The sequence below is a fragment of the Aythya ferina genome (genome assembly GCF_964211825.1).
Source record: "Aythya ferina genome assembly, chromosome: 6".
In the NCBI taxonomy this organism is placed as follows: Eukaryota; Metazoa; Chordata; class Aves; order Anseriformes; family Anatidae; genus Aythya; species Aythya ferina.
The window spans coordinates 21,051,366-21,068,742 of record NC_140303.1 but is presented as its reverse complement, the minus strand read 5'-3'; the positions used below and the strand labels follow the sequence as shown (position 1 = coordinate 21,068,742).

The 17,377-nt window shown below is 38.0% G+C and overlaps 2 protein-coding genes across 2 annotated transcripts in view; one reads left to right on the top strand and one right to left on the bottom strand.

Annotated features, from left to right (window-relative positions):
* Positions 1 to 1,600, bottom strand: part of METTL8 (methyltransferase 8, tRNA N3-cytidine) — a 55,656-nt gene extending 54,056 nt beyond the window's left edge. The window contains exon 1 of the mRNA XM_084524479.1: positions 1,462 to 1,600. The gene's annotated coding sequence lies outside the window, so the exon portion shown is untranslated. The remainder of the gene's footprint in view (positions 1 to 1,461) is intronic.
* Positions 1,397 to 15,774, top strand: CYBRD1 (cytochrome b reductase 1). Its single transcript, XM_084524485.1, has 4 exons — positions 1,397 to 1,636; positions 8,624 to 8,832; positions 11,363 to 11,517; positions 11,730 to 15,774. The coding sequence occupies exons 1-4, from the start codon at positions 1,450 to 1,452 to the stop codon at positions 12,022 to 12,024; spliced, it is 846 nt and encodes a 281-aa protein (XP_084380611.1). The 5' UTR covers positions 1,397 to 1,449; the 3' UTR covers positions 12,025 to 15,774.
* Positions 15,775 to 17,377: the final 1,603 nt, after the last annotated feature.

Sequence of the window (17,377 nt, the reverse complement as noted above, 5' to 3'; positions counted from 1 at the left end):
GGAGCCAGGCAAAACAAAACCAGCTACACACATTTTCTTGACTGTTTCCATTGCTAAGCACTCTTTTTTCTTTTTCTTTTTTTTTTTTTTTTTTTTTTTTTTTTGTACACAGCATTTTCCACGGTCTTTTTTTTCCACTCCAGCAGCCATCTTCCAGCTTCTGGTCTGCTTCTGGTCTCATTGATGCAGTAGACATATTGAAAACTCAATAACAGAAGTTATTAAGCAGGTATTCCATATTACAACACCAGGTGTGGGGGAGATCGCTGTAACACACACACCAAGGGACCAAGGGTTACTGGCAGTGTGCTTATGTTAATGGCATATATACATATTCATTTCATTTCCTGTGAGTCTCTTGCATATTCATCAGGTCTCCAAAGGATCATTAACATAGGTTCCTGACCCTATTTGCATGCATGCTAGAGTCCTTGGGTGGTTGTCCAGCATACTCTGGTGGTCTTTTGATGAAGGCCAGAAGTCTTCCTCTCTGCTAAACTTCTGATCCTTCCTTTCTTTGACAGACTTCAGCAGTCCAAGCCTGTTCTTGCTGGTTCTATTATCTCTGTGCATACAGTCTTTTACTCCCTTATCTTTAAGGTTGTCCTGTCGTTGTGGTTAACGTACAATTGCGTTATCACAGCTCAATGTTACTACATGTCTGAGGTTCCACTATCCCATGTGGAATACAGACAGAGATGGACGAAGCGTAAGAGATTGAGAAAAGACACCATAATGGGAGCAACTTTGAGTACTATTAATAAAATGACCCCTCTGGGTTGTATCTTGGCCCATTGGAAGGACATTGGCAGGCCACCCAGAGGAGACGTTAATCCTAAGATCTTAGCTAAGTATCGTAACCAATGGTGGACTTAAAACATGGAAAAAAAAAAACGAACAAACTAATGTCTCTGTGTAACTAAACCGCCTATCCTGGCAGGTCCCAACAGCACAATGCCCAAGCACTCCTACGGACGCAGGCCAGCATCCACGTATGAGAATGGCAAGTATTTGTTTTACATTTCAACACTCGGGAACCCGCTGGGAAGCAGAGCGGATGGCCGTGCCTCCAAGTGTGTTCGGAGCACGCCGCACCGAAGCCTCTCAGCGCGCATCTCCTGTGCATGCCTGGCCTCAGCACCGCGCCGTGCTCCCGATTTGCCCCGGTCGGTCCCGGTTTGCCCCCCGGTGCCTGCGAACCGCTGCCTCGCCCCCCCGGCTCCCCGGCGAAGGAGGGCGCAAGCGGGGCCGGCCCCTGCGGGGTCAGCCCGGGGGGGGAGCGCGCGGCGCGTCCCCGGCTCCCGGCCGGCAGCGGCAGCGGCAGCGGGGCGGCTCCCCGGCCCCGGGCCGACCCCGACCCCGCCCTGCCCCTGCCCCTGCCCCTTCCCTTCCCCTCCCCTCCCTCCGTCCCGTCCCGTCCCATCCCGTCCCTCCCCTGCGCCGCGGAAGATGGAGGGCTACCGGCGGTTCCTGGCGCTGCTGGTGTCGGCGCTGCTGCTCGGCTTCGTGGCGGTCGTCTGCTCGCTCGTCTGGGTCTTCCGTTACCGAGAGGGGCTCGGCTGGGACGGCGGCGCGGCGGAGTTCAACTGGCACCCCGTGCTCGTCGTCACGGGCTTCGTCTTCATCCAGGGCATCGGTGCGTGGGGCCCCGGGGAGGGAAGGCAGGGGAACGAAAGGAAAGGAAGGCAAGGCGAGGCGAGGCAGCGCTCGCACCGAGACGGGACAAATGGTCCTTTGTAGTAAGGCGAAGCTGCGATGTGTGTTTTTGTTGTTTTCTTTTTCTTCGTTTCTTTTTTTTTTTTTCTTTCTTTCCCTTCGAGCACTTGTTTACCCTGGCCTGGGTTTGGCAGCGCTTTGCGCAGTGCTCGAGGTGTGTTTTCCTAGCCAGCCTCGCTTCGGGGGAGCTGGGAACCGAAATGCCAGAACTGCTGCCCAAGGAAAGTTTCTCTCTTTTGGCTGCGTCCCTGCTGGCTTGCTCTCCTGAGTCTCCCGAGGAGAAAGGAAAGTTCAGCATCACTGAAGCCAGACCCGGGAGCGGGGTTGGTGCCAGGGAAGTCGTAGCACCAAAGGCATCACCACGGTGCAGTTCATCAGTGCAATGTTGTGCAAATTCTTTTGAGAAATACATCTTTTAAATTAACTTTTAATTCTGTTGCCTGAGTAATATAAAACTTTATTATGACGGGGTAGGATCACTTTTCAATAGTGCTTGAACATTTGATCGCATATGGTTCAGCCTCAGACTAACTTAAAAGCGTCCCGTTACTCGCAACGTGAGCAGTGCCTTTTCTTCCATCGTGCACCACTCCTGTGGTAGGCCATGAGGGCAAGCGCTGCTCTTTGATGCCAACAGGAATGTGGAGTTTGAACTATGTGGTTTTGCTGCTAGTGTAATGAGCTAATTCCAAGAAAATGACTAAATTAGAGATGATACAGTTGATAAATTGTAAGAATTTAGGAGAGATAAATGCAATACTCTCATGAAAAATTTGACAGACGTAACAGCTCCCAACGGTATGTTCTGATAAAGCCAGTGACCAAATTCTTGCTAGTTTCAACGTTCAGAGAATACACTAAGAAATGTCAGTAATTTCTCAAAGAAGGGCAAATGAATGTTGCAGGCAACAGTGGAAATTCTTCCAGTTTTACCACTGACTTCTTGGGGGGAGGTGAGGGGAAGACTTTACTGTTCTTAAGTAACAAAGAGCCTCTGGAGGTTTAAAGCATAAATGTAAACAGAAGTATTTTTTCTTTGTAATAGGGGGAATTAACTTAGAATTTCATTGCTAGTAACCTTATTTACATTTGCTTCGTTGCTGAATGATAGATTGCACTCACCCCGCCAGGAAACATGTCCAGCACATCTGGACATTCATTCCCGTGGAACGTGGTGTTTGGATCGCATGTGTGCTCGCTCTGCCGCAGGAGCCCAGCCAGTCGGAGGCTGGAAGATGAAGGAGGAGTGGGTGGCTGCCTACTTCTGGTTACGTAGGGAATTTGGTGATTTGAACAGACGCTGCAAATTCAATTTTCTCAGCGGCAGTGGGGTGTGTTCTGTGCTTCGTTGCTTTAAGTTACAAATAAGTTTTGAGCAATAAAAATTCTTTGAAGCTGTTTTATATAATGTTGCTCAATAGGTCATGTGAAGTGTAATTTCAGGCTACAAATAAGTAATGAAGAACACCTGTGACTTCACTAAGATAAATAGTACTTATTGTGATCAAACTACTGTGCTTTTTCTTTTTAAAGACCTAGAATTGTTGCAGAAAACAGGGGGAGGTTTTCTGCAGAACTTCTTCCTACTCACTTGCTTCTATTTCCTCTGAAACTCAGTTTGCCCCTGTTTCAGAGTAAGGATGTTTCCTCAAGCCTTGTGTAGGGTAAGAGTATTTGTAAAGTAAATGGAAGTTTACTGTGGCTTGAAAAAAAAAAAAAAAAGAACATACACAAGAAATTCATTAATAATAGAGCATTATTTGGAGTTGGAAATTGTGTTACATAATAAAGAAGCAAAGTTGCAGACTGATGTAGTATTATCATAAAAGTAGGTGAAACAGCAGCAGATCAGACACTACTCTGGATCTGATTGAATTCAATGGCAGACTTCTGTCAACTACATTTCAAAGTAATTTGGATGAGTCTGGGGAATAGCTTATTTCTTTGGGTACATACAAGAAAAATAAGTAGTTAAAAAAGAAAAAAAAGAAAAAGTTGTTAAATGTGGAAAGGAATAGCTAAATAACCTTGGATAAATTTGTGTGCAGGATTTGAAATAGTAATGAAATCACCTGTTTCTTGAGTTCACTGAAGTCTGTACAAAGGATAGAACTGTATTGTTGGTCTGTGGGAGGCAGAAGGGATGACCATAATAATGTGGATGTGGGGAAGTACATTGCTGTATATAACTTGTCACACAAATGAAAAAGCTGTAGGCATGGTAGTATTAATACTGACTATTTGTGGATCAGTACCTGTACGTAAATGATACCTGACAAAACACTGGCAGTGCACAGTAACTGTCCAGATGATATTTCTAGACTTTAAAGTGGGGAAAAAATACAGGCAATGAAAGTTCATGTGCATATTAGCACAGCAACATTTGTTTAAAAGAATAAGATAGGGAAAACACATGAGGAAAAATTATTTTACATCGTAATTGTTGCACGATGACTGTAGACACCAGGGCACGCTCCAAAGCAGTATTTACTTGCTGTTTTGTGTTTGGTCTGTAAATGATAATGCTTGGTTCCTTCCAAAGGACTAATTATGAGATCTCCATTATGATCTAATGCAGAATAAAATATTTTTGAGGGTTTCTCAACTCATTACCTCATAAAAGGATATTTTTTTTTCTACAGAGGTGTGACAGTTTATGTTGGATACTGAGAAACAGCAGAGCGTGTTTTGGGGTTGTGGAAAATTGAATAAAGACAATCAGAACAAGGAGGATGGGGTAGTCTCTCATCCCGTTCTACTCTGTCTCTCATCCTTGGGTCAGTCTTTTATGGTATTTATTAGTTACATTTAACCTCTGCACAATAAAGTTTTCAGAGAGGTTGATGCTATGTCTTGGAAGATACTGGCACAACTAATATTCCTCATCAGATATGATTTATAAATATAATGTAACTTGTATTTTAAATAGGCTTAAAATGAGGACATGGCCAAAAGACAGCAATACATCGATAAAAGAGTATAACATGAATGTTATGTAAGAGATCTTGCAGAGAAAAAAAGAAGGAAAAATCCTGGTCTACCACATTACTGTGTGGTGTTCAAGAATCAATTAAATGTCAGGTTGGATGGGGCTTTGAGCAACCTCATCTAGTGAAAGGTGTCCCTTTCTGTGCCACGGGGGGTTGTACTAGATGACCTTTAAAGACCCTTCCAACCCAAGCTATTCTACAACTCTGAAATTTCATCTGTATGGATGAAATTGGGTTAATGGATGAGACAATGTAACAGCTCACTCTGGCTGAAATATTCTACGTTTTTGCTCCACTTTGCCCTTTCAGCTTTCTCCTTGACTCTGGCTTCATCTTCCTCCTGCCTCATTTCTGCCATCTCCGGCTGTTGTCAGATCCATAAACAACCCTTTCCCTGCCACCCTACTCCTCCAGTATTTTTTTTTTTTCTGGAATAGCAAGTTGAATTGTCTTCACAAAGGTTCTCACAAGTGCCACAGACAGGAGAAGGAAGATAGCAGACAAGGTGCAACAGCCAGGAGAGCAGGTGCAAATCTGTTTTGAAGTAATCATATTCTTTCATCTTTAAACCATATCTAAAGATAATGCTTGCTCCAAATTATCTGACAAACACAATTACCTCTGCTTTGAATGTAACAAAACATCTGATAAAAGGAAAAGTGGTTAATTCCTGGAGTTTCTAATGTTCACTGAGCTTTAGAATTCTGAGGAATTTGAAGGGCAAGTGACTTCTGAGCTGCAAGGGTCTCATCAGAGGCAGGCTGTGAAGAGGTACTTTTCTTGATGACTTTAGAGTTCTTTGAAATTATAAATAGGGACTTAATTTATTGGGTTTACTTCATTCATTCTAGTGCTAATGTGTTTCCCAAAGAATCTAGTGGCCATACAGAACTTGCCAAAGGCAAGCAGTAGGATCATCCAAGAAGCACAAGAGGAATGAAGCGAATTGTTCCCTTCTGGCAGCTGGGATGTGTTGTGTAGTGCAAGCCCAGTGCATCCCCAGAACCATGCCACGCGCCCTCTGGGGTAGGAGGTGTCCCATTAGCAATCCATTATACTGCACTGCAGCACGCACCAGTCAGAAGTACTAGAGAGCTCACTAGAATTTTGCTTTGTGTATTTGGCGATGAACAAGGTGTCCTATGCGACATAAATATTTCAAGATCACTCCACCCTATGTGATGTGCTTTAAAATCAGAGTTCAAAGCAAGAGTGAGATCAGAGTGAAGCAGCTGTGTCTAAGGATGCCTAGACTTGAATAATGTCAATCCTCTTACTAAGCGAGATGTTGTACATAAAGGAAGTTCTTTACAGGACTGCTTTAACACGACGCTACTAAAAGTGCTATAACTGTGTAAGTGCTTTGATCACAGGCTAATTTAAATTTGAGATGAAATTACAGATTACAGCTGAGTCACTCTTTTAGGAACGCCACTGAAAGCCTAAGGTCCTTCCTCCTCTCTGCATTGTTCTCTGGAGTGTCTTGTTCCCTCCTGCTGGTTGGAGAAGCACCAGTTGTGACAAAGCAGGGTGGGGAAAGCAGAAAGGAAGTGAAAGTGGTGATGAGGAAAGGGGACTGTGCCTTTTGTCAGTGCTAAACTGGCAGGTCTACTCAACTTGCAATGTTTAACTTCACACAGTCCTTACTGAAAGGGGATTAAACCAAAACGTGCTATCATGGATTTGTTCTGGGTTACAGCACATAACATGCTAATGCATGGCATTGCTAGTAAGTGTCCAAGCCATTTATCTGCTTTTCTCTTACAATGTTTCCAAAAGCTGGACAGACAAAAAGTTTCATGGCCCATACAGAGATCTGAGACTAAATGGATACGGAGCTTGATAGTGATTTTGAAAGTTAAATAGATGACAGTGTCTTATGCACCAAAGAAAAGTGTTAGACAAAAATTTTAGCCTGGACATTACCCTTTGAGAACCAAGGCTGAAATCTGAGACCAGGATCTACTCAGCTTAAATTGACTTCAAGATATTTAGAGTCCAGTATTCTGTTCCACTTGGAACAAACTGTTGATAATAGACAAAGCATGGAAGATTTACTGGGAATATCCTGATAGGATACTGAGGTTTGGTTGTGACCTTTTGGCTTACTACGTTAGAAATCCTTGATGCTAAATTCTGCCTAATGCAGGCAATTATTTCAATATTAACAAGCTATAAGATTACTGTATAAATTTTGGGGAACTGTTTTAAGTGATCATAAGCTTATTGTGCTGAATCACATATCAAATTATGTCATATAGACTGAGTACTGTCAAGCTGTCTTTAAAGCAAGGCTTCTATCTTCCTGATTTTTTTCTGATTTGCTCTTGCCTCTTTTAAAAAGTAGAAAGTTAAGAACTATCTAAATGCTGTATATATTTAAATATTTTAAGGGACACTTTCATTCCAGTATTATATATTTACACAGTATGTAAAAGCATGTATTGATTTAAAATCTGCTTGTAGACTGGAAATTCCACTTGTGAACAGTGTTTTCTTTGTGAATTATGTAGTGGAGTGCTGTATTTCGTGGCATGTATCCAAGTCAATATACATATGTGTAAACAGAACTTTAAAATTAATTTGCCATTTATTCATTGCGACATTGAGTGTTTTTTGTTTGTTTGTTTTTGCATAAAAATATAGGGTTATAAAGAAGTAATGAGGAAAGCACGTGAGAATTACTTAAGTAAATACTTAATGTTTGGAGGTAGTATCAGGTAATAGATATTTATCAGGTAATAGATATTTTATTTTCTAGTGCATTTATTTTCTCATGAGTGTTTGGAATGGAAACTTCTTTTCAAACCTGGATATATTCTTTGGTTTTGATACAGCTAATTATATATAAGGATTTGAATATCATTTTATAAGCAGAAACCTTAAATCAAGATTTGATGAATCAGATGAATGGAGCACAGCCTTTTTGCCCAGGCAAGGTATTAGCATGTATTGGTCAAAGGAATGGGCCTGCTCATAAATATTTGTCCCCTGTTATCTGAATGTACTTGTGTGTTAGCACACATCCAGAAATACTACAAGTTTTTATTCAGAAGTACCTGGGGCTTCAGTGATCTGGTCGGGTCTGTGTGCAACAGACAGGGGTCAGTCATGGCAGCGAAGGAGCAGTGAGGACCTCGAGGAAAGAGGAGCGCTCCAGGCTGTTATTCTTATGGACCATCTGGAATCAGAGTACTAGAAATTGTTGTTTTCTTCACACTGGACAAAACACAGTATGCTAGTGTTATACGTGCAGCTATAGGCGAAAGATCTTACTTGCATTTAAGTGTTTCAAGAGTTGTAGGTGCCAGATCCTATTATTACTTAAAGTAGGATTATGATTCCCTTATGCTGGGTAGCCCTTTCCTGTCTAAAACAGTCCTACTAATATCAAGGTAATAGATACAGCTATATAAATATCTATGTAATTAGTAAATAGCATCATGTAAAGTTGCAAAGAGAATAAACGTTTAAAAAAAAAAAAAAATCTTGCACACTTTCTCAGTGTGTGAACTTCTGGATATAAGAATTAGGCCTTATTCCTCCAATCTGGCTAGTAGCAAAAAATCAAAATCCTATGCAGACTTCCTGTTAGATCAACTTAAGTAACAAGGAAAAGATGACAAGTTTTTTACTGGTACTTTTTTGAAACACACTTGAATTTTTCAAAAAGTTAGGAATAAATTTCCCTAAAAGCTATATTTACGCCTCAGTTGTATATTTGGAATATGCTATGTGTTAGGCTATGTAGAAGAAAAAGCTTTTTAGTAGATTTTTTTTTATTATTATTTTTTTTAAGGATTAAAGGTCAGATTTTCCCTAATTTACAATAGAAATATGTGAATGATGCATGATTATCGAAATCTTAGAGAAGCTATACTGTAAGGCATAACATCTTGTTTCTCTTCTTTCTTCAGCCATTATTGTGTACAGGTTACCTTGGACCTGGAAGTGCAGCAAACTCCTAATGAAGTTCATACATGCTGGATTAAATACCATAGCTATGATTCTTGCCATTGTTTCTATGGTAGCCGTGTTTGAATATCACAATGCCAGGAATATTCCCAACATGTACAGTCTGCACAGCTGGATTGGGCTGACTGCTGTTATATTTTATTCTCTCCAGGTCAGAATCTAACTGTATCTTTAAACCAATTGTAAAGCTAAAGAATGTGTTGAGTAATTCAGGTACTATAGGCACTAAATAATAATATATCATATCCTACAATTCTACAATATGCTCTTAACTATTAGGATACCCATCTTAAATTCTGTGATTTGGCAAATTAGCATGTAAATGAGCAAGTACTGGATCCTTGACCTCAAGGAAAAAAGTATTTTAAAGCATGTTTTGTTTACTTGCTGGGTTTATTTACTGTTCAATTATACAGTAGTGTTTTTCTAAGTTCTATAAACTGTTGAAGTTAAAGCAAGTGATTTGGTTTGTTGGTAACATATTTAAACAGAGCTTTTATTGAGGAATTTTCAAATGAAGTAATTGCTTTTCCATTTTTTGTTGTTGACGTTTCTTTTGCAGTTAGCATAAGTTTATAAATTTAAAATTTTTTCTTGGTCTCAGGGCTTCTCTATCACCACAACGAGCACAGTAGGGGGCAGTGCAGACCTAAAGGCTTTGACATTAAATTAGTTACTATAGAGAAAAGTTTTTCTGAATCAGCAAATCTTTGATAAATGTTCATGTGCTTGCTTTTAACTGCTCCTATTGCCAGAGAGTTGGAGTTACCATAATTTAAAAGGAACTAACTTGATATGTTTTGCATTTGGCTTAGAAGAAGAGCAGGCATGCCATGACATGTAGTGTACACATACAGCTGTAATGTTTCTGTGCCTAAAATTCTGAAGTCCTTCTATTTTGTAGAAATAGAAAATAGTTAGCTAGGAAGAAGAAATCTTATGTGTGAGACATTAATGCTTTTGTCCTTCACTGCTCAGGCTAGGACTAGTATTGGAACAGTGTTTTTAACACTCAGAAAAGAAAGAAGGCATATTGCCGCATTGTTAACTATATACTTTATAGTTGAACAACTACAGCTAATGAATAAGAGAATAATGTTAAGATTTTCCTCGTCTTAATAGCAGTTATTTCAGGGAAATCTCTGCTGCCACTATCAGTATTTTTTTCTAATGGTTAAGATGAAGAACTGTGAATAACATCTTAATTCTGCTTTTCATTTTGCTACTCTAAGTATGATCAATGGCACTTAACTAAATGCCTTGTCTGTCTGGTCAATAGAATAGTGATGTGACTTTTTCCTAACAATATTTCTCAATTGCTTCTAAAATATCAGTCTGACTGGAGACTTACTTCCCCGTTTGGAAGGAGTCATAAAACAGTATTTCTGTTAGTAGAGAAGACACTGGAAATGTCTTCATTTCCTCAAAATTAAAGAAATTAATTAAACTTAATTATTTTTAACTTAATTTAAATTAATTAAACTCTCAAAATTAATAAATTATTGAGGGGGGATGCTCACATAATACTAGACCTGCAGGAATAGTAGTGTACATATATTATATGTAAGCCAATGTATATTAATATAGTACAGCACAAGGACACCAATAGGACAGAAATGTCAAATGGACACCATTTCTTGGAAAGCAGTGACTCTGGAAAGAAGTGCCTGAAGAAATCAGTATGCAATACTACGGAATACACTTTTTAACTTTTAATTTCAAAAAAAAAAATGCAAAGAAAATCTGGAAAAGTAATTTGAGAGCTAGAAAAACTGTCTTCTAGTGAAAGACTTAAAAAGCTCCAATTGTTTAGCAGATATAGAAGGAGATTAAGACATGACTTGATTAAGGTGTATTAAAAAGCTTCCCTGGGAGAAAATAACCAGCTCTTTAATCCAGCATGGAAAGACAAAACAAGAATGAAGGCTGGAAATGAAAACAAGATGAAATACAAATTCACATACTACTTCTCATTTAGCAGCAGGATTAAGTTAAGGGAGAACAAACTAAAGAAAGGATGCAGCCTTAAGGTGCCAGTGCAAGCCTGTGACTGAAAACACCATGTGACATGATGTGCTCTCCTCTGTCACAGACGTAGCACTAATGGGAGGACTCGTGGCCCTGAACAGCTTCACGCTACCCACACACATCTTCACTCTGTAATGCCAGTAGACCACTGCCCTTCTAGAGGCGTGTCCTTTAATTTAGAGAAAGCTCTAACTGGGTGAAATTCTTTAGACCACTCAAGACAAAAGGTTAAACTGCCTTCTGATCTTCATTTATGTGTAAATCCCTAACAGAAGGGGAGAACAGGACTTGAAATTGAAGGGACTGTAAACATGTAGCTAGTCATTCCTTTAATATCTGATTGAGTTATTGACAGTGAAAACTTGCATTTCCTATACTCAGATTGGTAGCAGTTTTAGCATTAGCAGTAAGTTTGGACACCGATATGAGGTGGGATTATTTATCAAATATCTAACGTCTGCTTCCCAGGCACTAATCCGGAATGATTGCTTTGGTTTTGCAAGGAAACCCATTCAAAAATAAAAATGCCAATTCTTGTCAAATTTGTACCTGAAAACATCTCAAATTTCAATTTTTATAATGGTTTTGATTGTGACTGAGACATGCAGCTTGTTTTCCCTAAAGCTTTAACCAAGAATCTGTTTTGTGTTTAGCTTTTCTTGGGCTTTGCTGTCTTTCTGCTCCCATTTGCTCCAGTTCCTCTCCGAGCGGCTCTCATGCCAATCCATGTTTATTCGGGTCTCCTCATCTTTGTAGCAGTGATTGCATCAGCTCTCATGGGAATCACAGAAAAGCTTCTATTTTCTCTGTAAGTATTTTTTTTTTCCCACCTGTTTATTAAATTTATTCATTGCATACTGTAATTCTGTTTGTATAGAACAGTAATTATCTAGTATTGGGACATTCTTTGATTTTGTTTTTTAAAAAGACCTCTTATCTATCAGAGGACTGCTGGTTTAGACCAGGATTGTCTTTAAAACATTTTTTTTTTTATTTTTTTTTCTCTTTGCAAATGAAAAGTTCTGCATATAGTGAATCCCCACCAGAGGCAATTTTTGTCAACTGTCTTGGTCTCTTGATTGTCACATTTGGTGCGCTTATTTTGTGGATGGCAAGCAGGCCTCACTGGAAGCGCCCGCCAGAAGAAAGTGCTAAAGTTCAGCGGCCCAACGGCGGGGCTCCGGAAGGCGTGGAGGCAGAATCTACCATGACAGATTGCAGTAATGCAGACAGATCTGACGCGGGGTTCAACAGTGATGCGGCCAGAAAACGAAACTTCAAACTTGATGAAGCAGGCCAACGGTCAACTATGTAAAGAAAATATATAGAAAAACAGTACTAGTATACTGCCCAAAAGCCTGTTCCTTCCAACTCAGTTATATGGAGATATATATATATAGGTTGCAATTTTATTTACGGTATGGCTTGCTCAAAGACATTCAAGCTTTCTGCATATGAATTTAAATTCCAGTGAGTCCCAAACACATCATATTGGTTCATGCTCAGTCCTCATTTAAAGAAAAATGAATGGCATCACATAATGGGAACACGTTTTCCACGTCACTTTTTAAATTAATGTTTTTATCTCTTACAGTCATGAAAAGTTATGGAGACTAAATTCTGTTCTGAGAGATTTTACAGGTATGAATGAAAGCTGTGACGTGTACCAGAGAGCAGAATTTAGCTGTAAGCCCATGCTAATGTTTACTTTTTTAAGGACTTGATTTCTCAAGTTGACTAAACCCCTCACAAACAACTAAGACCTATAGGCTTTGAGGTCACTCAGCACTTTGCAGAGTTGCACTGTAAAAGTTTTTAGTCTAAAATTTTGAATTCAGACAAAGAAATAGAACAATTTGCCTGTTATCATAGTGAAATGTGGCTTTTTAAAACTTCATGGAGTTTTTTGTTGTTTGTTTGTTTGTAATCAGAATGTATCTGTTGAATTTCTACCAAATATATATATTTTATAGAGATAACATATACTTTACTGAAATCTTAGGAAACTGCAATGCATCCAAGAATTTGTCTTGGAAAGCTATAGATACGTACTTAGAAAAATATGTATCGCTTAACCAAATCTTCTTTCTATCCCAGAAGGCAGCATTTTACTATCTTGATTTGATTGTACAGTTCCTATTGATTTATGGCAGTAGACTAGAAATTAGTTGGTTAGAAACCAGAGTAGACTGGTAGTGATATCAGATAAGAAAGGAGCTTGAAGTGAGAGATGTTTTCTGCCAAGAAACAGATGAGCTTTGCTGATTTGATTAAAATACTACCAGTTAACTGAAAGCTGATTTTGCCATCTCTGTACCGGTGTCACAGTCATTATTGTGATAAGAATTAAGACATAATTTAGTCTACAAGCAAGCTACATTAACTCTATGACCTCTCTCATTTGAAATTAAAGTGTTAAATAATGCAGTTCAAGTCTCTACTGGCACTTTAGTTTTATAGTTCTTTCTAGTAATCAGTGTATTAATGTATTATGCTCATTCAGTTCTTTCACAGATACAAACAATACTTTTTTATTACCACAGAAGAATAATTGTAATAGATTATTTTGATTGCACATTTCCAAAGTGATGAGCCTTTCTATTATAATGTCTTCTAAAAGCTACAGAACCCATTAAAAGTCATCTTGGTAACTGCAATACCTGTTCTAAATTTACTATTCTTCATGTTGCATAGACTGTTTCAGGCAGTAGATCCTTTCCTTTTTAAGGCTAGATAAATTTGCATCTATCTAATTAAAATATACAAACACATTAAACTTTGGCAAATACATATTTTTGTAGTTAGTGTTGCATTAATACAAACAATTTTGATTATGCATTATTTTGCATCTTTGACAAAAAGCACCTCAATTCCTGTTATTTGATTTGTAATAACATTTAATTATTTGGTGAGTGCAGTATAGAAACCTAGCAGAGCACATTATTAGAAAAAAAAAAAAGTTACCTATTGTGCTATTTGGTACTCAAGGACTACATCCCAGAGTTCTGCTTTTACTTACATATACATGTGGATGCTTAAGACCCATATAGCATTGGTGAACTGTTTCATGTGAGAAAACGCTTGTCCAGTCCCAGTATGCACAATGGATTGGACAGCTTTTTCCTTGTTTTTCAAGCTCTACACAATTATTTGTTTTCCCTAAAATTGTTCTGAGCAGCTACAGCATAAAATCCAAACAGTACTACTAGCAGCTTTCTGAAAGAAAAATGAGAACACTTGTTTTACTTGAAATGAGTGCTCAACTGACATGATGTTATGCATCCTACTGTGTATATTATATATTAAGTAGCAAAAGGGATTTGCTGTAGCTTCTGGAGAACACTAAACTGTGCTACCATTTTTTCTTGTGATCTCTTTATGTTCTGCTCAAATAAGCCTGTTTTTCTGGTGAAATCAGTAAGCATTTTGTTACAGCTGGTGGATGCACATCTAGTCTTTGTGTGAGATGCTCTGTTAATGCTTTTGAAGTATGAGTTCATGTATGCACTTCACAACACGTGGACCACAGGCAACTTTAAGTTGGTGTGTATTGCTTTGTTGCTGTGTCTCATCTATGTTTGAACACGAGCCCATTCAATCCTTGCATAGCACTGAGTCATCTAATATAAAGTGTGTGCATGTGTGCAAGGTAGTCCAAGGACTGTTCTGGAATAAACTCTAACCGTATTGTATATTGGGAAGAAAAAAAAACTGTTATTTCCTTTGTTACAACACTGACTTAGAAGTATCAAAATAACAACTTCTGGGTGAACATGCTGTTTAAAGTTAAGCTACAGTAACCAGTATGCCTTTTGTTTTCCATTTTATTCCACAAACTGTTCATGACACTTGAAAAAGAAAGGTGGCATTTCTTTACTTCTCTATTCGATGATATAAAACTAATTGAAAAACAAGGATTAGCAAACTTTTGGAGGTAGTCTGTCAGACTCTATTTTTGTTTTTCAACTTTGAGGATAAACACAATGGTAAGAAACTCAATGGGAGCTGGGAGATTTCATTCTGGGCAATTACCGTTACAAGCAGGTAATCAGTGATATTTCGTTTGCGTGGTGTGGGCTTCTGGCTGCTTTGAACTTTGGAGGGTCCCTAGGAGTAGCTCCAAGCTCCAAAACCTTGCTCAACCTTAGTGTGTGCCATTTAAAGTAGCCTCAACATGCTATAGACTTTGGCTTCTGCTCTAAATTGATTTAAAAGATCTCTAAGTATCCTTGCAACATATAAGGTTAGTTCAAGTGCTAAATAAAAATACATAGGACTTGGGAGAGTAATTTTCTCTGGAAAAAATGTACTCATACAGCCACTTCTCAAAGGGGCCTTCCATCACTTTTTCTTTCATACAGATATTTTTATTTTTTTTACCTTTAGTTATGTGCAGTGGTATCAACACAGGAAATAAAAAGGGTGCATTTTCAGAGATATAAAAAGAAGTTAGAATTCTAGCTTTTTTTTTTTACCAGTTTTTGGCATGTGCAAACATTTTCTACATTGTTACGTTTTTACAGGGACATGATTGTACAGCTTACAGTCCAAGTTTGAATTCCCATTAAAACAGGAAGTTACAAAACCTACCAATAAAAGTACTATTTTTAAGATGTCTGAAAAAATTATTACTTTTAATATACTTGCTGTCTTGCTGTACTGAACACAAAGGCAGAACAGTGTTTTTTTCTGACATTAATGAAGCTGAAAGATAATGGTGCAAATTAGATTTTAAAATTGAATGTACAGTAATTATATGTACACATCTTACTACATGTAGCCATGAAGATTGCATATGATATTGTAAATATGGATTACTTATAGACTTGGATATTTTATTGAGAGAGTATCTGATATTGCCAAATATTTTCTAATACGGAAGACTTCCTTTTGTTTCCATATCTGAAAAATCTTTCCTCTGTTTCTAATTGTTCACAAGAACGTAAAGAATTATTTTATTGTTTTGTTACTTGCCTTACTTACTTGCAGACTAAAGCAAATGTTTAATTACAATGTATATTTTCTTACTCTTTTTTATGTTAATAAAAAAGAATTTTCAAGCTTATGATACCACTGAGTGCAGATTTATATTATGGTACTAAAACACAACTTTTTAAATTTGGCAAAAGATTGAATTACTCATATGATTACTTTTTTTGAAAATAGGAGGATATTTTACACTATTTCTTTTTTTTATTTATTTAAATATTCCAAGTATTGCTGATGATATTCCTCATGAAATTTATGTACTGTGTAGTACTAGAAGGATAATCAGTATACAATGGAAAATGAAGGAGTTCACTGTTTAAAGAAAATCTGTATTACACCTCGTGATGATTCTAGAACTTTCCCATAGCAGTTGTTAGAGGGGAAAAAATATCCTCAGGCATGAGATTGCCATTGCAAATAAGGAAAGATCATAAATTCTGATGTATGACTGTTAAATGGTCACATAACATGCTGTAAAATCCAAATACCCTCCAACACATAGCAACAGGCAAACAACACAGAGCAGATGTTGTGAACTCACAGAATGTTCTGACCCAAACTGAAAAATGACATACGCATACATATAAAAATGTATCCACACATCAAATTACTCATCAATAGGTTATTGATCATAAAATGCTATAAATAACAAAACCATCTGTATGAACAGATCTGCAACAAAGTAAGAATTAAAGTATGTTCTTGACTTTGGTTAAGAGTAATTGGAAAATCTTCTCAGAGTGTAAAGCATAAACTCATTACTCCTGGATATCATACATGTACATTTGTTTGCTAAACCTTTCTAACATGATCACAATCATGGAGGAGTAAAAAAAATACTGTTACAATCATTACTACAACAGAATACTTGCTGTAGTCAAACCTCATTTTGCTGCATTCAAACCAATTCCCTGTTGCTGATAACTTCTTTTAACTGTCTTCTGCTGGAGGGCCTTTCTGATAAAATACTCTATATCTTCTCAGTATGTTGGTCATTTCAAAATTCAATACAAGCTGAATTATATTCACACTTAAAAGAGAGGAATCAAAGTTTGGGGGGTGGGGGACTGCATTTGTGTGCAGGCGTGTTTTCTGCAAATATATGATGGAATCCTTATATACAGATTTTTTGCATTGTATTATGATATGAGCAACACTTTTGATCTCTTTAAGACTAGTGGGATGTAATAAAGAGTAAATTACTACATAGGAAGAGATAAGTATGGGTCAACAAAATGGATGAAAACCACTCCAAGTAATGCAACTAGTAGAAGAGGGGAGGTAAAATGAGAAAATCCAGTTACTCAATGCAGATAACACAACTCAAAAAAAATAAGCTAGCTCTGACAGAAGAAGAAACAACTAGTATAAATTTCAATTAGCTCAGGTTTGACACTTGTGGCCATTGCAAACCACCAACCAATACATATCAGCTTGAGGCTTGAGTTTACAGTTGCATCCATGGCCATGTGTACTGACTACTTGGCTCCCACCCTGCCTCTGAAATGTGCAAACTGGTTCTTCAGGCACAGAAATTCAGGCCATGGTCAATGACAAAGCAATGAAGTTCTAGGTGGATTTACTTTACACTATATACTCTACTGTTTTAATCTTAAGCATTATTTAAATCTCTTAATTATATGACTCCTCTTCAAAAAGTCTAAGGCTAAGTCCCAGTA

Bases quoted from the DNA above. Each gene is read 5' to 3' on its own strand.
- CYBRD1 (XM_084524485.1), top strand. From the start codon at position 1,450: ATGGAGGGCTACCGGCGGTTCCTGGCGCTGCTGGTGTCGGCGCTGCTG. The intron at 1,637-8,623 runs GTGCGTGGGGCC...TTCTTTCTTCAG, and splicing joins CGTCTTCATCCAGGGCATCG to CCATTATTGTGTACAGGTTA. The intron at 8,833-11,362 runs GTCAGAATCTAA...TTTTGTGTTTAG, and splicing joins TTATATTTTATTCTCTCCAG to CTTTTCTTGGGCTTTGCTGT.